Source organism: Primulina huaijiensis, chromosome 10 (assembly GCF_012295235.1).
Source record: "Primulina huaijiensis isolate GDHJ02 chromosome 10, ASM1229523v2, whole genome shotgun sequence".
NCBI lineage: Eukaryota > Viridiplantae > Streptophyta > Magnoliopsida > Lamiales > Gesneriaceae > Primulina > Primulina huaijiensis.
In genome coordinates this window covers 17,848,901-17,874,378 of record NC_133315.1, presented here as the reverse complement: position 1 = coordinate 17,874,378, position 25,478 = coordinate 17,848,901, and the positions used below count along the sequence as shown (strand labels likewise).

The following is a 25,478-nucleotide window of genomic DNA, read 5'->3' as shown; positions in this document are numbered from 1 at the left end:
ATCATCAATCAAATATTTCTATACTTAAATATATTATATTTCACAATCAAATATCACACCAACCAAATATTTATGGGTCCTACTGTCATTTTAATTAATATTTTATTTTCATTTAAATAAAATTGGGCAGACCAAAACATTGGTCGACCATTTTGTTTTGTTTTGGTCAATCAATAAACAATTGGTCGACCACAGTTTTGGTCGACCAACATACCATTTGGTCGACCAATAAACAATTGGTCGACCATTGACCAAAACTTGTTTATGGTCGATGCTCGACCATTTGTTTATGGTCAATGGTCGAGCAATGTTTGTTTTGACATTGGTCGACCAAGACCAATTTTGGTCGACCCAAGTTTGGTCGACCCCAGATTCCATTTAATTGTCCACTGTAGGTATTTGAGGCACGAGTGCAATGCACGGACGCGAACGCGTCTGAAGTCAGCGTGAAACTCACGCTGGCTCGAAGAATTTTTTTAAAAAAAATTGCAATACCCGATTACAAATTTGTAACCGGGTATTGTTGTGGCACACAAATCAATGGTGTGCGGTGGTGAATATTTAGATGGAGATGATATTTGGATGACTTGGCTTGTAGAATATCTACCATTGTGGATGTCATTAGGACAAAAATATGCTTGTGTGGATGAAACGTTTCGGAGCCAAGTTGGAAGCCTTTTAGGGAAGGGTCATAACCTTTCAATGCGTATATGGAAAAGTCCATAAGTGAAAGAACTTGTTTGATTTGAAATAAACATCAATATCTTATGTCGTCAAGTTAACTAAGCATAAAGATAAAAAAATTATTTATCAAAAATTACATCTGCTACATGAAACATAGCCTAAAAGTTACGAGGCAAAGGAAAAAAGAAGAGCACCTCTTTAGAAAAAGCAGAGGAGTCAATTTTAGGTCAATAAAAAATCCAAAATTATAGGGGGGGAGAGAGGGAGAGAGAGCTGGACACTTTGCTTAGCCACTCATCTGCTCAGCTAAGTTCCACGCAACTGCTCTCTGCTTTACTGAATTAGTGAAGGTTCCTTAATTCTGTCGCTTTTATTTTTACACTAATTTTTGTTATCTGGGCTTGTTTAATTTCACGTTTCATGGTAGTGTCTTTGAATAGTCGTGTGTGTGTGTGTGTGTGTGTGTGTGTGTGTGCTTACTTTGTATTCGTGGAGAGTATTTTCTTCCTCGTTCTTGAGCAATCGGGTTTGATTTGATCGAAATGGGGCAATTATGAGGCTTGGAATAAGAAGGCGAGTTTACGCTGCTGAAGTTTTACTGTAATATACTGTGTGAAATCTCTCATAGGTTGCATTCAGTTCTTTCAGCGTTTTTTTTAAAGGTTTAATTCATGGGTTCTGTTTGTAATTACTTCTAGAAATATAGTTAAGATTCTAGTTTTATGGTGGGGGACCCTGTGGAGGTGTTTGTGCTGTCTCGCTTGAGCTTCTCCTTGCAACCAAATTAAGTGGGTTAGATTATAATATCCTAACTCTGCACTATTCTTTTAAATGGATCTAGATATCAGATATCATCTTGCTTTAAGAGGACCAAACGGTTTTGCTTTGTGGTTGGAGTGTTTCTGTAGGTTTGGCACTTTGGTCCCATCAAAGATTTGTGGCTGCGATGCAAAGAAGCCATCGTTGTTGCTTTCTGAGCACCGAACTAGCCATTATATCGATTGTTAGTTCCGTGTAAGCAACAATTGGCCTCGACTATCTTTTACTATTACAGATGTGGGAGAGTGACTGAAACACGATACATGATTTGTTGTAAGGTTTAAAATATTTGTATTCTATCACTATCGCCCTCATCTGACTCTGGGTATGTTGAGTTCTAGTGAACGTGGTGCCTGAATGATTAAACGGCTAAAAGGCTTGAGCTACACCAATAACAACTAACATATGTTATAGTTCTGTGAAGAGGTACATGTTTGGTCCGAAATAAAGACGATTATCTTCTGAAGCAATTGATTCTTGATGATTGACAGATTTAGTAATAAAAAGAAGAAAATTACCGATGTTGGAAGTTGTGTATGACATTGAAGTGATAATTATCTTCACTTTTAATTTTTAAATTTTAACAGTGGGATCGATCATCATTATGACTGGACCATTTGCATGTCTTGCAAATTGATTTATTATCAATAAATTACTTATTTAATTCATACTTTTAACCTAGATCTATAGCTATTTAAAAGAACATTAGAATTTTCGGCTTTTGATTTGTTGTGTAAGACTTAATCGCATGCCTGGCAGCTACACAGCCTACAGTAATGGTCAGTGTTGTAAAAGACGGTAGGCGGACCGCCTAGGCACTGCCTAGCCTAGGTGGTTGATTTTTTTTATAAATAATTATATATAATCATGCAATACTATTACAAAAAGTCATCATTCTTAAGTGCTTAGGTGGTTGAATTTTTTTAAACTACTTTTTATACATAATTATATATAATCATGCAATACACTTACAAAAAGACACCATTCTTTATGTAATATATGTAATTAAATGATTTTTATGTATAAGTAAGTTTCACAGTTCATACAATGCAATACAATTTATATAAGGTGCAAATAAATATGCCTAGATGACAGATGTTCGCTTCAATTCTACCTTCAGTTGTTTCTCTTTTTCCGTCATAATTCTTCAGCAATTAAATAAACATAAAAAAATTAGAACAAGAATTAATTCTTTATATACAAGAGCTAACCTAGTGGGCTGGTGGCGGGCGGTTCGCGACGGCGCTGGTGGGCGGTTCGAGGCAGAAGAATGCGAGGGTTGTGGGTGACTGGGATGGTGGGGATATTATGTTTTGGAGGAGAAAGTGTGTAAGTGTATTAATAATTGTGTTTTTTTAAAAATTTTGTTGACTTTGACCTCTTCACCCTCCCCTGCTCGTCTTCTACTGCCTACAGAACTGCCTAAGGCAAAGGTGGTGTGGTCGATGGCCGCCTCTCGCCAAGGCGGCCTCCATTTAGAACATTGCTAATGGTAAATTTTTTCTAATTTACAGCCTTTTCTTTTCTGAACAGTCCTTGATGGTCCTTTTTTTCAAAGAGCTTGAGCCAGGGAACTTGGAGCTGAAGTGTTCTGTATGCAACGATAAATGTAGTCTCTCTAGCTCTATTAAAATCAACAAGTGTGTAGAACTAAGAGACTCTACTTTTTGGGTTGCACCTTAACTTTTTGTTCTTAATGAGGAAGAGATTGAATGAAGTTCTTGGCGAAGTTCGAAGGATATCTTTCCTCGCTGCCATACTGCCTATATTCCTGAAGTTGAAATCGAACAAAAACTTTGTTTGGACTGGACTTTGGTGCTTTCCGATGCAGTGATATATGTGAGTTGCAGAGTTCACCTTATCCACATTTTTTTAAATTATAAAATCGTACTGGTAGGGAAAGGAATTAAGATGTGTTATTTGGACCACCTCTTGTAAGGTTACAGACGAAATAATGTCCCATCAAACTGGTGAAGGTGGTACAGAATTTTGTTTGCCAATCGAGAATGAAGAACCGAGGGACAGTGGCTCCTATCATAGAGTAGGTAAGGATGAAGGTTTGGGAACTTGTCGAGTTTGTCAATGTGTTGAACCAGACAGAAGGGGAAGTGCTGCACTAGAATTTTTGGGTATCTCCCCTCCGCAACGTGAACTAAATGATGTCAACGAGGAGGTGAAATCTAATCTCAATGTTGGCTTAAAAAATACTGAAAATAATCGCTCTTGCATAAATGATTTAAAGGGGTCTGAGTTGGTTGAATTTATTAGCCCAAGTGGAGAGGTTTTTCTCTGTACAGCTGATGTAGAAATGGGTGTTGATGATTTTCATGACAGACTTGTTGATCTTGGATGTTCTTGCAAAAGTGACCTTGCCCTGGCGCATTATGCATGTGCACTTAAGTGGTTTATCAACCATGGATCAACAGTGTGTGAAATTTGTGGATCTTTGGCAAAAAACGTAAAATTGGCGGACTTCAAAAGGATATTGGTTTCTCTAAAAAAATATGAAGCTCTGATGGAAAGGGTTGCTAATGGGCAGCCTAATCCTGTACCATCCCAAACACATTTGGGTGTGGATCCTGACGCTCTTGCGGCTATTCGAAGGCAAAGGTTAAGTGAAATTTCTCTGTGGTTCAATCCTCATAATATCTACTCTGTCACTACATCTCAGGTGGTCAGCGAACAGCCTGCAGCTTCTAATGTAGTCGTGGAAGAAGACACCTCTACTGAAAATACTGCTACTAAATGGGCCGTAGAAGGTACTGGGATCCTGCTTGCTACTGGCCTACTGACTGTTACACTTGCATGGCTCATTGCTCCTCATGTTGGAAAGGTGATTGGTGGAGTGGATGTACCTTCCTAGGGTTCTGAAATACTATGTTTTTTTTCTTATATTAATTTTTTCCTTCACCATATTATGATTCTAATTGCTAGTTCTACCTGATGCTAATTACATGATAGATTAAGCATGCTTTAGAACTCTGAGTCTGCTGGTTGTATGCATGTGTGTGTTACATCTTATAGTTTAACTGAGTAGAATCACGCTTGAGACTACTAATACTCAATTCAGTGGTTAAAATTCTTGCTCCATTCATTGTGTGCTATGATGACAGGTTTGTGGGCAGGTATCTCTGAAGTCCGATTACTTGATAAATTAGGTTTTGCCTGTGCGATCAGTCGGACGCAAACAATGGTTGTGAACTTCATTAAGCCAAAGTGATATTTAGATTTTCTTTTGGCAAATACTAAGTTTTGCTAATAGTTGTATGTAATAGTTTCACATTTTTGATGAAAATTAATTGATGCATAAAAAATGAGTCAGCTGGAGCAAAATAATTTTTGTGCTTTATGAATGTCACTAATTCTGCTTATCATGGTAGCTCTCAATTGGGTTTTGTTGCAACGACAATTCAAGCTGACCACCTTGTTTCTCCTTTCCGTCAAATATTTTGCAGAAAACTGCCAAAAATGGCCTTCATATTCTTCTCGGAGGCATCTGTGCATTGACAGTGGTGGTTTTCTTTCGTTTTGTAAGTTCATGCACCTTTTATTTTCTTGAATAAAGTTGCCCTTTGAGGAGTCAGTAAAACGCATTGCGTTTGAGATTTATTCATTATTCTGGGGTTATCCTCTGGCTGAACTTTTCAAAAATTGAAAAACAGAAGGCAATGTCCCAAACATGCTACTTTGGTTTGTAGATTCTAAAATTTGTCAAAATTTACATCTTACAGTTTTGCTTCAATTGTTGGTATGTCATCAGTTTTCGTCTCTTCAAGCCGTAAACATTTTCTTTTCTTACATCTGCAGTTTGTGCTGACACGAATCAAATACGGGCCTGCACGCTACTGGGCGATACTGTTTGTTTTCTGGTTTCTTGTGTTTGGGATATGGGCTTCGCGAACGCATGGCGCTCATGCAAAGTGACCCTAACGTTTCCCCTTTTGCCTTCAAGTGTGAACCATTCCTTTGTATTGGTGTATTAGTAAATATAGATTCTAGTAAGGTATTTGTTTATGGAAGTTGAAGTAAACTTATCAGCAGTCACCAAAAAAGCTAATTTTTCGAACTCTTTTAAATTCATTCTGTTCAGTATCTCAAACGCAACATTACTCGGCTTTTATCTGATCATAACATCTGATTCCATGACAAAGCCGGACGGTGTTATCCTAAATCTAACCAAGATAAGTATAGGAAAGCCGAATATCTCAACAGTAACCAACCTCCTGGGAGTAGTGAAGCCAGTTATGCCCACAGATCGGAGCAATAGAATTCTACGGGACACGAGCAAAATTGAAAAGCCAGGGGGGGTGAAACCTATAACTCAAAACTGTTATTACACATGAAATTTGAACTAATTTTAGTTACGGCTGCATCACAGTGATCAGTTCTAAACGTATGTCATATGCCAAGACCCCCTTGGAAATGAGAGCATCCCCACGTTCCACAACCACGTGGGTGCATCAGCGGTGTTCTCCACCCAACCTTATATACAGGCTGCAGTAATGCTGTACTTCAAACTGATGTCCTGTACGGTTGAATACTCGCATCGAATCAGCACGAGAAAGTGTCCATCTTCACGTTGAATATGTGTCAAAGTTGGTATACTTGGATCGATCTTTGTCTTGAAACCTTGTATTGAATCACAAGAAAATAACTGAAGTTCAGAGCGCTTGATGTAGAACTAAAGAAGCAAACTAGCTACTGTAACAAGAGTACTAGACATAGAGAGGTACCATTATCCTCTCACGCACTAACAACTAAGGATGTGAAATAAAGCAAGAATTCAGTCCAACATGTGGTTCAGTTTCATCTAAAATTGCTACTATACCGAGCCTAACCTTAATCTGCAGATGATTATTTATCACTCTAAAAGCCAACAAAATTAAAATTCTGAGTGAGTCGAGCTACTGAGAACTGCTGAAGCAATATCAAGCAGAGTACGAATATGGGTATTTGAGTCTCCCTGCTTGATCATACAGAAGGAAAATGGGTATTTTAAACAATCGAGCTACTTTTTTTTGGTCCCAAAGCCAATTTAGAAATGAATACCACCTCGGCATGTTGTGAAAAGTTAGTCACTTTCTGCAACCTTTAAAGCCATGATTTCTAAATTGTCCCAACATAATTCATCACATTATTGCACTTCATAGGCCAGTAGATTAGTAAGGTGAACAGCACGAGACTATAAGATTCTCCGTAATCTCTCAAGGTCCCATTCAGGCTTCCTCATCCGAACCAAGTCATCATCCAAGTCATTTTCTAATGAAAGTGTTAATTAAGAACGAGCAATTTCCAGACATGTCAATTCATAATAGACACTCACTATTTATTCCACCTTCCCGGTGTTCCACAACTGTTTTGGTAGAACCTGAAGATAATATACATTATCTGAATTTGGGTATGGAGAAGAAGAATGTTGAATGGATGTGTACTCTACAATACACTTGATTAAGATATTTTTAGATGTTTCGCTCACCAGGTAATAACCAAACAATCCCATTTCGACACCACCCTATCCTCATGAGTAAAATGGTTCATGTCACCAGTTCGATTAACAGTAGGACCAAATGAGATAAAAACTAGCGGGAACATGATTTACGAGCCACAGAATGGAATCCAAAAGTAAATCAGATGTCATGCTTTATGTTCTTCAAACTATATGCTCTTCATAAAGGCTCAAATGGTTAAGTAGCACACTTTGGGAAGAACTGCAAATTTTATGCCTGTAATCCAACTAGAACGAATCAAATCTCCCAACAAATCTTTGAGAGCTCAATCCCCAAATCATAAGTTCCCTGAACAACCACAAAGCTTCAACTTCCACCACTCAAGAGAAGGAAGACTTTTTTCATCAGCCATCAATGCAAATCACCACCATAAACAGTATAATAGGCAAAAATAAAATGCACCGGTACATAAATAAGGAGGCAACAGAAACCAAAGAACCATGACCATACAAAATAACCCACTCACTCAGTCTAGGCAAGGTAGAAAATATCATCAGTCATTAGAAGTATATACTGCAGAATCCTCAGAGGTGTATTTCTGAAGTCCAACAGCGGCAACCTCAACTCCCTGACTCTACAACTCTCCCGAGAATCCCCATTCACACTCGGATGCTGTTTGACAATACAAAGTCTATTCAAATCTGTCTTCCTATACAAGTAAACTTCCCTGTTCAAAGAATTCTGGGAAGCATTTCCATTATTATTAGTCTTGAAAAGGGTCCATCCCATTCCAAGCAACGCCTTAGAAAATCCATCCATCAACTCTATTTTTTCACCTGTGCGTGTAAAAATCAGTGATAGTGAGGTGCAGTGCCAGTTATTATTGCTCAAAGACTCGATTTTTTCAAGTGGGCTGCAATCAATTTTCAAGAAAACCAACTTGAAACACCCTTTGGAGAGCTTAGTGAGGAGGCGAAGGTGGGAGAGTGATGCAGTGGCGAAAGAGGGGAACGGCAGGGGAACACTATCGCTTGCCAATGACCAACAATGTGATGATGATGATGATGATGATGTTGATGCACATGATGATGATGATGATGATGATGATGACGACGAGGAGGAGTAAGAGGAGGATTGAGATGGTGGTGGTGGTGGTGGTGACGGTGACGGCCATGAAAAGATTACGTGAGAGATAGACGGATTAAAGTTGAGATCCATTCCAATATCTCTGGCAATCTTGGCCAATCTGTAAGTATCTTTAACCAGTTCTTGCGTTGGAACAAATAGCATCAATGGGACTCTACTTCTCGAATGCGCTGAAATGGTGGTGTTACTGGGATCATCACCAGTATCATCAAGATTGGCATTTTGAAGAAAATGTTGGTTTTGGCCAAGAAGAAGAGGGTTACTAGGGATACTACTATCACCGAACACTATGGATCTCACAAGTTTCAGCGGAAACATCTTCACACACAAGAAATAAGGCGAGATTCAAGTGACTGGAAGAAGAAGATGGTCATTTTGTTTCTATGCGTTGTCCAAATTTTTGTTTTGTATCCAATTTTTTGGCTATTTGTGGTGTGGATGCATTTAGAAACGCAACTTTAGTTCTCGATGAAGCATCCAGAAGGGAAAATAAGAAGCCATGAAAACAAAGAACGCTATCACGACTTTCTCGACTTTAGACCTTTCTGTTTTTAAAAAATAAAATAAAAATACTTTAGTTATTTATTCAAACTTGAGAAAGAAAAATAGAGAAAATGCCAATTGAATTTAGGAGAAAAAGTAGGCATATTAAACATTTTCACACTAGATTTAGATTTTTGAAGTTCATGACATGATTAGTAGATGTTATGTAGATCCAATTTATTTATATTTTTTAAAAAAATAAAACAAATAAACCTTACATGAAATTATAAAAACTATAAACTTTATAAACATTATTTATTTAAAATTGTAAATGTTATTCTTTGATTTTCAAAACATTCATTTGATTGATATTCATGGATAAAATCTTACGCGTAAATTTATCGCGATAAAAAAATATCTTCAGGATGTCTTGTTTTTTAACATCAGTAATCTTCAAAAATACTATTTCTACTATTTTTTAAATTAATTCTTCATCATGGTGTCAAGTGTAAAATTGAAACTATTCAAAATTTGATATGAAAACTGTTAGTTCACTAAGTATTTTTAAGAAAAATTAAACAAATAATCAAAAGATATGACTTGCTTTTTTTTTTTTTATCTTAAAAAAATTCTGATTACTATTGTCTTAAACTAAAATCGCACTTGGGGATCAACACGACTTTGTTTGGATAAATAGGCGACACAACCCCTTCGACTTTAACTCTCCCTAGTTCGCCTGGCTCAGTGGGTTTGCTTTTCGATAGCGAAAATGTCGAAGAGGGGAAACAAGAGAGACGAGGATGAAACACTATCCCAAAATGAGGAGCCTCCGAGAAAGAATCCGAAAACGGCCGCCGCCGGTAGCGTTTCTGATGATTCCGACCATATACACATCTGTGATGTAAGCTCGGTTTCCTTTCATCATTTTATGTTTGCGTTTGAAGTGCGATGTACAAATTCCTTTTCTGACTATGGAAAGAATGTATTCTGTGCACTTAGGTGGGCAGGGTTCATTTGTAGAATCTTTGATACTGACCATGAAATCGTATGTTTCGTTATAGTTGTCGAATAATCGGAAAGTATCGGTGAGGAACTGGCAAGGGAAGATTGTGGTGGATATTAGGGAGTTTTATGTTAAAGATGGCAAGGAATTTCCTGGAAAAAAGGGTAATTTTCATTTTCCCTTTTTCAATTTCGAGGATAGGCAAGTGTTTGTATCGAATGTTAAGTCTATTCGATAAAAAAAATTTCGTCTTTTACCTTGTTTAGTTTGTTCGAAGACTTCTTGAGTATGGTTGAGCGTGAAAATTGGTGCGTGGCAATTGCTTTTTTCCGGAAAGTATCATCCCCTATTTTCTCTCCTAAATTCATATTCTTAGGACTCAAGTGCTAGAATTTATTTTCTAAAATAAAAATGAAAGAGCATTGAAAAATGAATGGTTGGATAATATGTGATAGCTAATAACATCGGTTGAGAAACAATGAAAGCTTATCATTCACTTGTTTTTACAGTATAAAGGTCTTTAAAGTTTAAATGGATGGCATTCACGGATGTATTTTTGAATTGAGTGCGAAGTATAAATTGATAAGACAGGTACATAGCTGACCAGATGACCAAACTAGAGAGGGAGTGTGTGAGAGTGGGTTTGAATAAGCAGAAAGACAATTAGATTACATAGCGTTGTGATGATGGTTGAATGACTTGAATCCCACCTCAGAAAGTCTTGCCCTTTTGTAGGATAGTCTCTTGTGCGAGCAACTCTATTGTCTTCTCTGGAGGGGTTTATCATGTGTTTGTCTTTTGTTGAAAATCAGCATATCATTTACAGAACATAAATAAATATGGGTGGTTGAGGTATTGGTTCTGGTTCTGAATATATGGCATACAAGGTAGGGGTTCTGTGAATAGTTAATTTGATAAAAAGTGCTATCACAGAGAGTATTTCAGTATTCCCGGTGTGCTTTCTGAGAGAAAGACTACATCTTTTAGCTTTGATTTGAGTTCTTAAAATTATCTTTGCAAATTATAACTGTAAAGTAAGTTTTAATATACTTCATTTTTAAGTGTCTAGATGGGTTTCCTAGCATGTGAAGTCGTTACTGCTGCCCCCAATCGTACCTACCCCAGAATAACAGAATTGTCATTCAAATAAACTTAGAAGGAAAAGAATAAGACTAATATGTTGGTTTGTCTGGTGGTCAATGGGTTTCTTCGCTCATGGACAATTGAGAAACAACTTACATGGGGATTCTAAGGATGCATTTACTGAATAGATTACTCCTCAGCCTTAAGCTATTGTTGGTAAATTTTTCAATCTTTAGATTCTCACAAAAAATGTGCCCATCTCCTTCCACCTGGAGTTTGAGAATATGAGTTTGAGTCAGGATTTATCGATTTATTTTCTTCATAATATGGATGGATGCTCCATGTGGGCAGGTCATGCTCAATGACTCATTCTTCAGGTATCAATTGTATTTAATGTAAAATGATTGTAAAACTGATGCATTTTTTCCTTGCGTACCTTTCACATGAAACTTGGTTCTCTCTTTTCTATTGATGTTGTTTAAATTTCAATCAAATTATGTTGCATTTTGGCTAATTTATTTTACCCTCTTCTACAGGCATTTCATTGGGCATTGATCAGGTATGCTTTTTTTTTTTTTTGTGTGTACTCCTACCTAGGGAAAAAATTAAAGAGATAAAATTCCATCAGGTTGAGTTTTGATTGAAAGATTTAATTTGAGTAATGGTTTCCAAATTACTTGCATGATAAAAAATTTGAAACTTGTTCTCATGGTGGAAGATATAGGTTAAATAGTGGGTTGAAGCTTTTAAATTTATGGGCTTGAAATTTATCCACGGAGAATGAATGAACTTCTATAAATGACTGGAAATATTATATTTCCAAATCCTTCCATCAAAACAAAGCCAAATCTTTTCCAACTTATTTTCTTTAGCTCATCAAAATTCTTTCATCACCTGATATTTGCAGTGGAATATCCTTAGAGATCATGTGGATGAAATTGACAATGAAGTTGGAGGGAAAGCATGAAGTATTGTTTCTCTGATGTGATTTCTGGAAGGAACTTTATTTATCTTGAAATCGAATCACGTGTGTAATGATGAAAGCTGAATGAACTTTGGTTGATAAGTATGACTATCCTTAGTTAGGGAAGTCAAGACTGTAGTAGGGTCATGAATCATAGTGCTGACTTTCATGGCCATGAATATCTCTAGTTTGATGGTGGCATATTTTGAATATTTTGCTGTAGCCACCAAGATTATAGGCCTGTACATTGACTACACGCCAGGTTTTTTGCTCATAGTGTATGACTTCGTTTGATCATTGAGTAGTCTTTTTACGTGCTATTGTTTGGAAGGTTATTTCTGCTATAATTGTTTGACCATGTGGTCCTGTGTGAGTAATGAGTCCTTCATGGTCAACCACGTCAATGATAATCATGTACATCACCGGTGTAGCATGTATGGATCCCTTCCCAAATCATTACTTGAAAACTTGATGGTATTTGATGGCTGTTATTGCGGATGAGCTTAAATTGTGGAAAATGGTCCAGTCGTGGAACAACTAGACAACACATTAAGTGGAGTTCTTGAGGTTAAACATCTCAAAGAATAAGTCTGTGTCTACTTGTTGAAAGATGAATTCGGAATGAGGTTCTGAGTTGGACTTGAGCATCACTCTTTTTGGGTTGGGAATCTTAACCAAATGTTCACATCTGAAGTTTTTTCGCATTGTAAAATAGATGGTAAAATCTTAGAGCTGAACTTGTAGTTTAGGAGCTAGTTCTGAAGCTAGGTGGTATTACAATCAGCTTATTTATGCTGAACCCATAGTTACCCTTCAACTTTAATACACAAACTGTGAGGATTTCATGTGATTCCACATGATTCAACTATTGCTAATGGATTTTCAGATGATATGTGGTTAATGCACTTGAAATATTATAAAAAAGTTAATACATGAATTTAAATTTAGAGATTATAAATTTGAAATGTCGTTATATCAAATATATCCCTTATTCAAATCTTTTTTTATTAATCTACAACTTGAGTGAATTATATTTTATGATCAGGAAACAAAAATGAAATTTCTCATACACGTCATGTACAACATATTTTGTCAAACAAAACAGCCTGGTTTAAGCTTATATTATCTTTTTCTAGGCCAAGAGAAATGCAATATTGGTATAACAAGTGATGCAGGTTATTTTTTAAAAATAAACGATGAAATATGCAATACTCACTCGATTCCTACATGGGCTGAAACCCTGAAAAAAGTCTTGTTCTTGGCACCTTTGTTCATACACTTTTCAAAAGCTTTTGCATCATAAGGAATCCTGATAATTCCTTCATTACAGAAGCCATACTCCTCTTCTGATCTACCCAATAATTCCAAGAACTTCGAATCACACAATGCTCTTGTGTGAACCATGAAACGTCTAGTTTCATCATCCACTCCAACCGCGACAGGGATATACCCTCTTGGTGTCACTGAAGATGATCCCGATTTTAGTTGTTTTAGATTGGGAAAGTTCACGAATCTGCTCAGTTTACTCACTTTCACCCCCATCAGACCGTCGTTGCTGTCGTGGATATGGACACGATTTAGATACCCTGTATCAATGCATGGTTAGAACACATGTAGGAGTTCAAGGGAGCAAAAATGGATGATTTAAGGATTTGTAGGTTCTTGTCTTGATTTATGTAAAGTGATGTTTAATGTTGAATATTGATGTGTCTTTTTTCAACAACTGAATTTTATAATTATGATGATAACTACACATTAATTAATTACAATTAATTATAATTATAAAATCAAATTAATTATGTGTGAATGAATAGATATTGGGCCGTGTCACTAGTTTGGCATGATTTTGGTTTTGTTAGTGAGGTAGATTGCATGCCGTTAAGACAAAGTTGTTCATATTTATTTATTGTATAAACGTAGAAGTTTCACAAAGGAGGGTGGACATTTCACTTTGGCCCTTTGGTTTTAGGATAAAGATAAGTGACAGAGAATTTTATTGGCTTAAATTATATAATTTATCTTAATTTTTTAAAATTTACTTTTAGAACGTTTAATCATCTATGCTTCTGTTGATTCATGAGAGAAATACGATTAATAATTTATAGAGTAGGTCTCTTGTGAGACGGTCTCACGAATCTTTATCTGTGAGACGAGTCAATCCTACTGATATTTATAATAAAAAGTAATAATCTTAGCATAAAAAGTAATAGTTTTTCATGGATGACCCAAATAAGAGATCCGTCTCACAAAATACGACTCGTGAAACCATCTCACAAAAGTTTTTGCCTAATTTATGATACGAGCATGATGAATCAATAAATATGAACAATATAATGATTTATATATCTATTACTTTATAAGAATCGAGTCAAATATTAGATGAAACTAAGATGTGTAGTTAATCAATGTCTCATTATTTGTCTTAGTGCTTAGATGGACAAATAGAAGATTAAATATCAAGTAGAACTGAGTAAAAGACATAGTACGTGTAATTCAATTTTTTTTAAAAAAATAATCTAACTGTAAATATAATTTTTAAATATTAACTCTTAAAACTATAGTAAGTCGTGTACTATTTGAAATTATTGTCTGGCTAGAATTTAAATATTTTATTAATTTAATTTAATTTAATTGTATAATTTAGTACATTAACGTTTCATGCAACTTTCTTCTAGATTTTTTGTAGAGTCCTGCAGAAAAATAGTTCAAAATTCATTGGAATCTTCTCTATCATCAGTTGTTCACATTTCACATCGCATTTTGTACTATATTTTTAATTGTTGTATGTAATGTGATTGTTTTTTCAACTATATATTATATTATATCAAGAGTAACTTGCTTTTGAATCTTTAAATTTAAACATAATTTTGTCTCAAGTACTGATCGGAGAAGAAATATTTTTGTAGTTACTGGCTCATATATTTTATCACGAATGAAAATTTGTACAAAACATTGAAATTAAAGTATTGATATATAATATTTGAGTACATACTGTTTTAGATCTGATAAAAAAATATAAGATTTTCAGTATAAAATTAGAAGAAAAAAATTATTAATAACACCAATTACACTTGTTTGTGTCCTAAAATATCATATATTAGTATCATATCTGAAATATTTGATACTCGAATATCATATTTGTTTTGTACATATTTTCATATGGGAGAAGACATGTCATTAATAACAATACTTGGTATACGCACTTAGGTGTTCAAAAATCATATATTAGTATCAGATCTGAAATAGTTGATACTCAAATATCATATATTAATATCATATTTTTAACGTTTTGTACTGATTTTCATCCTAAAAAAGATATGTAGACCCAATGTATGTAGAAATATTTTTTGTGTATAAGAGAGTGCTACCATAAGTGTTTTCTAATAGAGACCAACCACTAACCCTAGATTTGAAGATTTAAAGTCAAGAATTACAGACTTTTTGTACCTTTTAAATATAATAAAAAGGAATATAATATAATATATATTAATATGATCACAATCTCTTTAAAATAAAATGGAAACGAAAAGAATAGACACGTAAACAAGACATTGAACAATTTCCAAATAGTTATAATTTTCGGACCAATGACCATGTAAAACAAATATAATTCTAACAAAATAAAATAACAAAAACAAACCACAATATGGAAACCATGTAAAACTTAATATTGAAAGTTTATAAAATTTGAAAGAGTTTTCACAATTCATATTCTTTTAAATGTAAATTTATCCCTCAAATACTTCAAGAACACCACCAATTGAACAGTTTAATCAGTGCATAAAATTTACTACAGCTCATAATTGATTTCTCTTCACTTCACACCACAATTTATTCCAACTTGACAACACATTTCCTTGAATATTCATTACATGTGGAAGATAAAGCTTTTAGCACATAACTTACTTCTCAATTATTAACCAGCAAACTACTAAGAAGGGTGGAGTTTGATTCACAAAGTTTGGTTATCTGATATCTTCATCCTCTTCACGTCGTAGGCAGGGACATTTACTTCACTTATGTTGTCGATTAATCGTACTCCGTTGAAACTATCTTCATCATCCAAGAAACTTCAGAGTTTTTGATTGTGTATCCGGCTGGTTTGGTTATCTGATATCTTCATCCTCTTCACGTCGTAGGCAGGAACATTTACGTCACTTATGTTGTCGGTTAATAATCCGACTTGCTGTCCTTGAACCTGCACAAGAATCATACTTTCTCGAAACTATCTTCATCGTCCAAGAAACTTTAGAGTTATCGATTGTGTATATGATTGGTGATGCATTTTTATTCTGTGTTGTAGTGTGGAATAGGATTTCTACACTTTTGTGAAGTCCATGACAAAGCAACTCCAGGTAATCTAACACAGGTAATTTAACGCCATAAAAAATTCATGTGACTTACATTTTCATCTGGAACAACTGCATATCTCTCTGTCCGGGAAACCGAAGATTTTTCTGCGACAAAGCTTTCTTTACTACAAGATTATGCAATGGATGCAAAGATAAATAACAGCAAGTGTATTTGACACCTGACGATGCGTCCGCTTTTGAGATGTCTATGTGTAGTCCACCTGATCCATCTTTACTGAAGGCCACTATAATTTTTGGAACATTTCTACAAATTTCATATGGCAGCTATGAATTTCAAGATTCGATTCATTTTGTAAGTTAAAAAAATGTCAGCAATGGAACATAAATAAATAGAAGGGTGGTGGGTGATATGATATTACAAGTCAACAGAGTCGCCATGACCAAGTTGACCATTAGTACCCCTTCCCCACGAGAAGACATTTTGCCATTCAGTGACAGCAAGGGTATGCCTCCAACCGCATGAGATTTTCTCAACTTTCTGCAATAATTAAGTAGAATAGGAAAAGTTAATGAAAAGAGAATTCGATATAAAGCTTCACTATTAAAAGAGTTCAGGAAAATGGCAAGTTAAAAGTTGAACCAGTGAATATTGAAAGAATTGAGACAAGAAATTAATAGATGCCTGATCAAGTGGAAACATGACTTGTACTGGTGAGCAATGATCTATATTGTCGCCGACGCCAAGTTGTCCAAACTGTGAAGCAGAGAAGTTTTTAGAAAGGGAATAATCATCACGATTTCAATAACCGGGTACCATGAAAAAGACGAGACTTACTATAACCTCGATTACCCTAGTGATGGTGATGGTATATATGATCATATTTCATTACTTTATGATTATTATTCTCGGTTGGTTTAATTCTTTTATATAATCTTGCAGCTTGATGGGATTGCTTTGGGAAAGAATGGACATTTATCTACTTAGTATTTGCTTATGTTTAAATTAAAAAGTGTTGTGCTAGGTCATCTATTGTATTGTCTGTTCAAGTCCTAGGTTATCTGTTGCCTTGTTATATATCTGTTCAAGTCCTAGGTTATCTATCTATTGTTATATATCTGTTTAAGTTCTAGGTTATCTATTTATTGTTATATTTAGCTTTATTAACTGTGCAACATAAAATAAGAACTAGATATCCAACCTTATTCCAACCCCAACCATAGAGTTTTCCATCTGTTGCCAGTGCCATCGTATGTCTCCAACCTCCCGATATCTGAAAAAATAACAGCCACAAGAGAAAAATATAAACACGAGTATAACAAAGAAATACACCAGTTGTAGTTGCACATTCCTTGAGCTTTGTCGGAAATGAGTCCATTTAAGAAGCCTATAAGAAATAGTTTGTTTCAAGTCAACAGTCGACCAAGAAATGTGAGGAATCTGCAAGGATCCACATGGGCTGTTTCCATTTTACAATAGATTGAATATTATAAAAAATCAGCAAAAAAAAGGTTCTGCTTCCCAAGTTATGGCAGAGAGATAACTTACTTGAGAAATACAATTTCCACTCAAGGATTCAAGCTTATGAGGGATTAAATGATCCTCAAAATCCCCATGTCCGAGTTGTCCATATTTGCTCCATCCATAAGTATACAAACCACCAGAAGAGGAGACTGATATAGTATGTCGCCATCCACATGCTACCAAAACCATCTTTTCACCCTGCAATGTGATACTACTATAATGGTAAGGGAAAGGGATAGAAAGGCAGTCATTAAACTTAGAATTAAAAATTGTTATTTGACCCACGAAAAGCGACTTTATAATAGACCCCCTTTAAATGATGAGCAAAAGAGATTTCTTCGGGCATGCAATTATGTCTCAGGCACTTTTCTTTATCAGCACAGCATATGAACCTCACAGTACTTTGATGGCTTTGTCAAGAATTAGTTCTTTCAACAAGTTATTAGTCAGACCTTATTTCCATGGACAAGTTGCTCACTTACTTTCCCAAAACTGAATATCTATGTTCGAATAACACTGGGTATATATTATATAATTTTTCCTCTGCTTGTTCGCTTCCTTTCAGTAATCGCCTTCTTTGTGAAAGTAAAAACTGAGAAACTGGGAGATAAAAGTATGCCCTTTTCTGACCTTCTAACGTAGCACAAATAGGAAGAAGACATCGAGGCAACATCTAACTAAGAGTCAAGGTTAGCAAGAACAGGATTTTCTCGAATTGCACGTTCTCACACTCTTTATGCCTTAATCCTTTACGGTGAGAACATGTGCATGCATAGATCTTATGATATTAGAATGAAAAAATTATGGCAGCATTAGTCATATACTAAGAGCAGTAACATACCTTCACAGATGAAACTATCCCTGGTAGTAAACGATCATCTCTATCACCTAATCCCAAATTACCATATTGACCCCAGCCCCAACCATAAAGCTCACCATCTTCTGTTACTGCAGCTGTATGTTCAGCACCAGCAGCAACCATTTTAATAGATATTCCCTACAAAATGCAAACAAGATATAGTTGGAAAGAAACATTAGGAGGCGAAAAAAATATATATGTGCAACGAGTCCTAAGATCATGGTGCGTTTTTCATCAAGGCACAATTTCAAGTCCCATATAAGCAATTACATCAATCAAAGCATTGAATTTAAATTACAATATTACCCTTAATAAATAATATTATTAATATTTTGTTAATTATTAAAATAACAAAATAGAAATTTATCGTCTTATCAAATATTTAATCAATCAAATCAAACAAACTATTATTTATCAATCAAACCAAATACTATATTAACTATTATCTGTAACTTCAAACGTACCTAAGAGGACCAACAATAACATGATTAACACATGGTAATATTGCACAAAAGTGTGAGGACAGTTACCTGCTTTCCTAATTTATTATTATTAAAGAGTTAAGTCCTGAAAGTAATCAATGCTTTGAAAAGTTCCTTTACGAGATTAACTGACAATACCTGGAAAGTTGCAATCTTCCTAGGTACAAGTGAATCCTCCGTGTTCCCAATCCCCAGTTGACCATTTTGATTCCTTCCCCAACTGCAGTTAAGTAGAAGTAAGATCCAAGTGCAAAATTAATATATACATAAATCTTCTAGGATAAGTACTTTAAATTGCATATGGTAAAAAAATTGCAAATTATATCACAATGATCAAATAATTTGATATTCATACGTTGCTTGGAATAATATAATATGTGACTTAGAACTACATGTAATTGTCTGTATCTCAAACCTTTTACCCATTGCGCAAAACAATATTCCCCACTCGGAAGATTCATAGTTCAGAAGAGTAAAGTGGGGACAAACATTTGCTTTAAAATTTTAGAAAGTGAAGGTAAAAGAAAGATTTTCTTTGAAAGGAGTATAAGAACAGATATAGAAATTCCAACTTTGTGATCCCATCCAGGAAGAAAGCAGCCCCCCTATAGGAAATTGAGTATCCTGCTATCATAGAGAAGTGATTCTAAAAATAGATTTTCTGCAGTTACTTGTAACTCATCGATATTTATGTATTAACCTTTCTGTAATTTCAGATTCTTAACTTAAGCTCGTAAGAGTACTGAGCAAATACGATATATCTGGCTAGAGAAGTACTACGAATGTGAAATTGCACAGAGTCCACGACATTGGAAACCAACCTCTGAACCTCGCCATCCATTGTCACCGCCAAACAATGGGTGTCCCCACAAGCAATTTGCTTGATCTGTAAGCCTTGTAAGGCTTTGACTGGCTGTGGAGAAAACAAGTCGCTAGAGTTTCCATGGCCTAACCTCCCAAAATCACCCCTACATTTTTTGTATGGCGAACCAATATCAATGCAATAATTTAAGATAGTTTAGAAGCATTCTTGGCCTCAAAACTCCCAAGAAACCAAAGATTGGGCAGTGAAAGGAACAGAAACTCGCTAACATTAATAGTTGAAGGCTAAGTTCTCTGGCAAGTGAAAACTAAAAGACATCATTCCTGCACAGGTCAAAAGGCTTTAAACACAAACATTTTGCTCAACAGAAGACATACCATCCCCAGCTATATACTTGTTTTTGTGACTCCGAGTAAGCAGTTGTATGGTCAGCTCCACAAGACACAGACACTATTTCCTTACCATCCAATCCAGTCAAGTGAGTGGGAGAAAACCGATCATCTGCATCTCCATGTCCTAACTGTCCATCTTCACCTCTTCCCCAAGAACAAACAGCATTACCAGCTGCAACATATGAATAAAATTATTATTTCACTGCATTCAGTCCCTACCATCAAGTTTGTCAATTTAATGCAACACAGAACTATAACTTAGTTTCTCATCACTTCCCAGTCTTATACACCAAATTCAACAGATAAGAAAAACATGTACAATGCTCACCGACTATTAGCCACAAAGTTCATACGTGATCCCCCAAGATTATTTTCACAAGGGGTAAGTAAACAGATCAAATCCAGGATTAGCTACATTTTATCAGCTTCATTTTCCAACTTTTCTAGTCCGTGTCCTCTGTTCCTAATATTAAGAAATTAAACTTGTTCGGAATGTTTATCCTGAACTTCTCAAGCACACAGGGAAAAGAATTCTGGCACTTGAAATTTGCTGTGCATGTCACTTTCTTAGAATTTTGGGAACATAGTTAAAAAAAATGCTATTACAGCAACCAAGTACCAGAGTAAATTGTCAAATGCATACATATAAGTCAAATTCTTTTATCAGTAATTTAATCATAAATAAAAAAAGAAGTCGTACTTATGGTTCAGTCAATCTAAGAAAAAATTACAAAAGTCCAACAAAAAGATTGGAATCTCACAACTATTTTAAATATTTGTCACTGCAATCCAGAAAGATTATACCATTTTAAAATCATATTGTATATCATACAGATCTAAGAAGTTGCAAAGTTTTTAATTTAAAAATGAGCTATAACCAAACAATCTCCTCAAAATTCACCCCTGGTCCAAGAAACAACACGCAGCATTAACCACTATTTGTATCCCAATATTTGTCGAAATAGAGTCACCGCCTAGTCAAGGAAATATCCAAGCAAGAATGCATCATTGTCCCCACATAAAATTAAGCAAGTGTAAACTGCATTAAGTGGAGTACTCCAGTCCATGAAGAAAAATATCTATGAATTAAATAAGCACTTACATCAAATCAAAGCCTTATCTTATATCAAAGAAAATAAATGAAATGTCAATGTCCAAACAAAGATCAATTGCGGACACAAAGCTATGCAATACTACGATTTATTATCAAGTAGGAGCAAGTGGGGACCGAAACGGCAAATTTGTCGACTGGTTGTCCCCTTTAACTGTGTAAAAATACCAACAAGTTTTACTTACAATTATTCCAAATACATTGTGAACATGAACCCAAGATTTTAAATTTTTCACTGATTCAAAACATGGATTTAGTCCCTGTTGACATGGATCATGTGCAGAATCTTGCAAAATATGTTAAGATTGGGATTTGGACAAACTCAAGCCCAACACATAACGAACACACAACGACGAGCTTGTAAAATTTTCAATTTTTCCCCGAAAAATACAAACTTCAAATACACACACACACAAAGCTCAGCTGCCTAGTTTCACGCATGAAATATGAACATAAACTCACCGAGTACGGCAACAGAGTGACTTGCACCAGCAGAGATGAGAAGAACCCCACGAATAGGACCAGAAATCTCCTCATTCCCAGAACCACCTCCACTATGCGTTTGCCCTTCTCCTGCCATTTCTCCAAAACGCCAACTTTCTCGTCTTTGCAATAATTCTTTTGTGGGTGGTCTTTTTCTGATTTAGTTAAAACCCTTTCTCGGGATTTTCGAGTCGAAGATTTTTCTCCAACTTCCACGCAAGAAAGTCAAAGAAAGTGGGAAGAAAGAACGTGATGGTTCAGAGTGATGAAGTCAGCAATAAGACAACGACAGAGAGAACAGACGAATACTGACTATATATAGTGAACTCTGATGCCTAAACCTGAAAATAAAATTATTGTTTATTATTGAGACAAATGTCATTTTAATCAGATGAATTGACTTGATTTCGATTTTAGTACTGTAATTTATAGGTTAAGTTCCGAAGATGGATTATTGAATGATTAATATATAAATGATAAAAAAAATGATTCACGTAGAAATATAATAGATGACGATAAAAATTTTGTTTGTTTTGTATGATTTTTTGGTATTTTTTTCATGTGAAACCACTAAATCTATTTTAGTTGAAATTGATACGGTTATACATAACTTATATAGTAAGAATAAAACATATATTATACATATTAAAATCTATCTAAACAAAAATAAAAAGAAAAGACAAGTTTTTTCTTCTCATTTTAAAATATTGGACGTCTATGTTTTATTTTTTCTATTCGTTTTTGTTTAGATTTATTTTGATGTGTGTAATATATATCTATTCTTGTTACATAAATTACGTAGAAGAACATGGATGTCAGATAAACAATATTCAAAGAAGTTAGTGGCTTTTGGCCAAAAAAGACCAAAAACAAAAAAAAAATCGGAGTTAGTGGATGACAATCAAACATTACACGACTAAAACTCAAAACTGACTAGTTGCATGACTAATATTACAATTTTCTATTTATTATTTTAATGTTAAAATTTTAAAAATATTAATAGTTGTTAATATTAATTTTTTTAGGTTATGACCCGGGGAATAAAATGATAAATATTTTTTTAGAAACTCTTATTATTCAACTTATAGTATTATTCATTTTAATTAATAGTGTATTAGATATTATATAAAAATAATGTAGTATAATATTTGTTAAGGTACTTTTTTCCGTAGAATCAGATCTAATTAGATTTCACATCAAAATTTTCATATTACATTCACCCTACATGTTTTGGGGTTTATTAATTCTCAAATTGTAAAAAAACAAAAAAATCTAAAAATTTTACTGTTTGGAACAACAATTATTTTAGCCAAGAGAACAATCAAAATATGCGTTCTAACAACACAACGATAAGCTCAAAAGATTTGATTTGTATCATTTCAATCGACCGTAATTTTACTGTGGTTTGTCGTAGGTTACATTTTATTAAAATAATTTTATTCAATAGATATTTATAATCTATAATTTTTAATGTATAGTTATTTATAAAAAAAAAACAAAGAAATATATATATAATTATATAAGAGAGTTGAGACAAATGGAAAACACACTTTTCAATATAGTCCAAAATTGAATATGTATTACTGCTACAAAGAATTAAATTGGTATCACTTTCCAAAAATAGTATCAAAACTAGGGTTTATTTTTTTTTATAAATAATTTAAAAAATAAATTTTCAGAATTAATCTACGAAACTCCATCCACCAAAATTAAAGGAGGACATCATGGCCGCAGACGCTGTTACTTTGCAGCAGCCGTTGTCAGCTCATTTTTTTATTTTTTTTTCCTTTTAGAACTTGACAAATCACTTATTTAAAAATGAGACTTGAGAGTTGAGACCATGTACCAAAACGAGAGTCAGAAACTCAAATTCAATAATATGAAATATACATCGCCTTACAACGATGGATCAATCAACCAAATTTTTTTCCAAAAAAATTCTTTATATGTAAAATATTGGTTGTTGATTTCATTTTTGAAAAAATTATTATCTTATTTTAATTTTAATAGTAATATGATTAATAATTAATAATAATACTAATAGTTTGAATATGAAATTTTTTGAAATTTTTGTATTTAAAATTATTGTATTTGTGCATTTTTTTTTTAAATAATGTATTTTATTTATTTAAATATATATATATTGATTTAGTTCTCAAAAAAGTAGGAAGATGTGTATAATGCACTTATTGTTTTATTTTTTTTGGAATTTATGAATTAGAGCTTCAACTCTCATTTTTTATATGTGTACTAAATTTGAAAGATAAATCACTTTCAAATTGTGAACTAATCAACAATTAAAAAAAATATTTATTTTCAAAATATTATGGAATTTATTTTTCAAAAAAATATGTACTCTATTAATTTTTTAAAAAAATATTTACTTATTTTAATACGTGTTGGATTAGTTTTCCAAAAAATAAAAGAAAATATGTTGTCGATTTACTTATTTTTATTTTATTTTTACTAGTAGTGTGATTAATAAATGATCATAATAATAATATTAATAAATATTTTTTTTAAAAAAAAACACAAATTCAAAAAATTTGCGTACGAAAATTCAACAATTTTCATATTCTAACTATTATTATTTTTTATTCATAATATTATTAGTAAAAATAAAATAAAAAATAAGTGAACTAATACACATACACCTTTTTTAAATTTTTTTTTCAAAACTAAAGCAACACATATTTAAATAAATAAATAAAAAGAATATAATTTTTTTTAAAAGATAAATTACCTAATATTTTTAAATTGTGTGTGAAAGGTAACAAAGAAATTTCATAACTTCTAAAATCATAAACATCCCCATGTTTGTATATATATATATTTTATTTTTTGAAATGTTAAATATAAGAAAAATACAACTTCAGAAGTTGACGAATTGTATATAATTTTAGAAATTATCAGATTTATTTGTTACTTCTTACAAATTTTAAAAATTTTATATATAATATTTACATAAAATTGAGGTTTTTTTTTTAATTAACATGATAAATTTCAAAGGAGCCGATGAATGTAATTAAACCATGCTGTCTGCCGTACTAAGTGTTCAGAAACATTAAACAACTAATGTCCTACTTGCTTGGTTTTGGTCCCCAATCAAATAAAAGTTTCAAAATATTTGTGACAAAAATTTATGTGAGACGATCTCACGGGTCATATTTTGTGAGACAAATCTCTTATTTGGGTCATCCATAAAAAAATATTACTATTTTATGCTAAGAGTATTACTTTTTATTGTGAATATCGGTAGAGTTGACCCGTCTCACAGATAAAATTTCGTGAAACCGTCTCACAACCTACTCAATATTTATTAGGAGAATTAAAGTTACAAGTCTCTTATTTAAAAAGTAGACTTGATAGTTGAGATAATATATCAAAATAAATTATCTTAAAACCATAAATCTATCAACCAATTAAACTAAAGTTTAATAATTTAAAAAATAAATCATCTTAAAACGATAAATCTATCAACCAATTTTTTTCCTTTTTTTCCAAAAAATTCTTTATTATTATATGATTCATCTTTTAAAAAAAATTGTACTATTATTATTATTATTTTAAAATTCTTTATTTATTTAAATATGTATTGATTTAGTTTTTGAAAAAATTAAAAAAGAAAAGATGTATGTGTTTCGGTATACTTATTTGTTATTTTATTTTTAATATTAATATGATTAATGATAAATAATAATAGTTGGAATATGAAAAATTATTGAATTTTCATGTTTAAAATTATTGAATTTGTGCATTTTTTTAAAAAATAATGTATTTTATTTATTTAAATATATGTTGGTTTAGTTTTTGAAAAAGGAGGAAGATATGTATGATGAACTTATTGTTTTATTTTTAAAAAAA

The 25,478-nt window shown here is 33.4% G+C and overlaps 5 protein-coding genes across 20 annotated transcripts; 2 read left to right on the top strand and 3 right to left on the bottom strand.

Annotated features, from left to right (window-relative positions):
- The first annotated feature begins 850 nt into the window (after window positions 1-850).
- LOC140986916 (uncharacterized) lies at window positions 851-5,583 on the top strand. 10 transcript variants are annotated; one of them, XM_073455329.1, is made up of 4 exons: window positions 851-3,342; window positions 3,443-4,336; window positions 4,959-5,033; window positions 5,311-5,583. In XM_073455329.1, exons 2-4 carry the CDS (start codon window positions 3,458-3,460, stop codon window positions 5,425-5,427), a joined length of 1,071 nt encoding a protein of 356 aa, XP_073311430.1. In that variant the 5' UTR covers window positions 851-3,342; window positions 3,443-3,457; the 3' UTR covers window positions 5,428-5,583. The 10 variants fall into 10 exon arrangements, with proteins under 10 accessions (XP_073311430.1, XP_073311434.1, XP_073311433.1 ...); XM_073455333.1 differs by having other exon boundaries at window positions 852-1,028; window positions 3,037-4,336; XM_073455332.1 differs by having other exon boundaries at window positions 852-1,028; window positions 3,018-4,336.
- Window positions 5,311-8,522, bottom strand: LOC140986918 (uncharacterized). Of its 6 annotated transcripts, none has more exons than XR_012176997.1 (2): window positions 6,237-8,522; window positions 5,311-6,132 (listed from the first exon to the last, which is right to left on the bottom strand). XR_012176997.1 is itself a non-coding variant. In XM_073455334.1 (2 exons), exon 1 carries the CDS (start codon window positions 8,412-8,414, stop codon window positions 7,482-7,484), a length of 933 nt encoding a protein of 310 aa, XP_073311435.1. In that variant the 5' UTR covers window positions 8,415-8,522; the 3' UTR covers window positions 5,311-6,132; window positions 7,477-7,481. The 6 variants fall into 6 exon arrangements, 1 of the variants encoding a protein (XP_073311435.1); XR_012176998.1 differs by having other exon boundaries at window positions 6,342-8,522; XR_012176999.1 differs by having other exon boundaries at window positions 6,556-8,522.
- A 779-nt stretch (window positions 8,523-9,301) lies between these two features.
- Window positions 9,302-11,926, top strand: LOC140985530 (RNA polymerase II transcriptional coactivator KIWI-like). The gene is made up of 4 exons (XM_073453369.1): window positions 9,302-9,480; window positions 9,641-9,746; window positions 11,202-11,224; window positions 11,573-11,926. The coding sequence occupies exons 1-4, from the start codon at window positions 9,349-9,351 to the stop codon at window positions 11,630-11,632; spliced, it is 321 nt and encodes a 106-aa protein (XP_073309470.1). The 5' UTR covers window positions 9,302-9,348; the 3' UTR covers window positions 11,633-11,926.
- A 915-nt stretch (window positions 11,927-12,841) lies between these two features.
- On the bottom strand, window positions 12,842-13,171 carry LOC140985962 (auxin-responsive protein SAUR72-like). The gene has a single exon (XM_073453896.1). It carries the CDS (start codon window positions 13,169-13,171, stop codon window positions 12,842-12,844), a length of 330 nt encoding a protein of 109 aa, XP_073309997.1.
- A 2,239-nt stretch (window positions 13,172-15,410) lies between these two features.
- Window positions 15,411-21,908, bottom strand: LOC140986986 (ultraviolet-B receptor UVR8-like). 2 transcript variants are annotated; one of them, XM_073455408.1, is made up of 13 exons: window positions 21,594-21,908; window positions 20,006-20,192; window positions 19,627-19,773; window positions 18,944-19,025; window positions 18,306-18,461; window positions 17,489-17,662; window positions 17,142-17,213; window positions 16,625-16,696; window positions 16,362-16,480; window positions 16,161-16,246; window positions 16,034-16,086; window positions 15,705-15,827; window positions 15,411-15,640 (listed from the first exon to the last, which is right to left on the bottom strand). In XM_073455408.1, the coding sequence occupies exons 1-13, from the start codon at window positions 21,709-21,711 to the stop codon at window positions 15,638-15,640; spliced, it is 1,392 nt and encodes a 463-aa protein (XP_073311509.1). In that variant the 5' UTR covers window positions 21,712-21,908; the 3' UTR covers window positions 15,411-15,637. The 2 variants fall into 2 exon arrangements, with proteins under 2 accessions (XP_073311509.1, XP_073311508.1); XM_073455407.1 differs by having other exon boundaries at window positions 15,411-15,827.
- Window positions 21,909-25,478: the final 3,570 nt, after the last annotated feature.

What these genes read in the sequence shown, in the direction of transcription:
- LOC140986986 (XM_073455407.1), bottom strand. Translation starts at nt 21,711, where the DNA reads ATGGCAGGAGAAGGGCAAACGCATAGTGGAGGTGGTTCTGGGAATGAG. An exon ending in TCACTCTGTTGCCGTACTCG is followed by an intron (nt 20,193 to 21,593) that starts GTGAGTTTATGT and finishes CATATGTTGCAG; the next exon opens with CTGGTAATGCTGTTTGTTCT. An exon ending in GTGGAAATTGTATTTCTCAA is followed by an intron (nt 17,214 to 17,488) that starts GTAAGTTATCTC and finishes TTATTTTTTCAG; the next exon opens with ATATCGGGAGGTTGGAGACA.
- LOC140986916 (XM_073455329.1), top strand. Translation starts at nt 3,458, where the DNA reads ATGTCCCATCAAACTGGTGAAGGTGGTACAGAATTTTGTTTGCCAATC. An exon ending in TTGCTCCTCATGTTGGAAAG is followed by an intron (nt 4,337 to 4,958) that starts GTGATTGGTGGA and finishes AATATTTTGCAG; the next exon opens with AAAACTGCCAAAAATGGCCT. An exon ending in TGGTGGTTTTCTTTCGTTTT is followed by an intron (nt 5,034 to 5,310) that starts GTAAGTTCATGC and finishes TTACATCTGCAG; the next exon opens with TTTGTGCTGACACGAATCAA.
- LOC140985962 (XM_073453896.1), bottom strand. Translation starts at nt 13,171, where the DNA reads ATGGGGGTGAAAGTGAGTAAACTGAGCAGATTCGTGAACTTTCCCAAT.
- LOC140985530 (XM_073453369.1), top strand. Translation starts at nt 9,349, where the DNA reads ATGTCGAAGAGGGGAAACAAGAGAGACGAGGATGAAACACTATCCCAA. An exon ending in ACCATATACACATCTGTGAT is followed by an intron (nt 9,481 to 9,640) that starts GTAAGCTCGGTT and finishes GTTTCGTTATAG; the next exon opens with TTGTCGAATAATCGGAAAGT. An exon ending in TTTCATTGGGCATTGATCAG is followed by an intron (nt 11,225 to 11,572) that starts GTATGCTTTTTT and finishes TGATATTTGCAG; the next exon opens with TGGAATATCCTTAGAGATCA.
- LOC140986918 (XM_073455334.1), bottom strand. Translation starts at nt 8,414, where the DNA reads ATGTTTCCGCTGAAACTTGTGAGATCCATAGTGTTCGGTGATAGTAGT.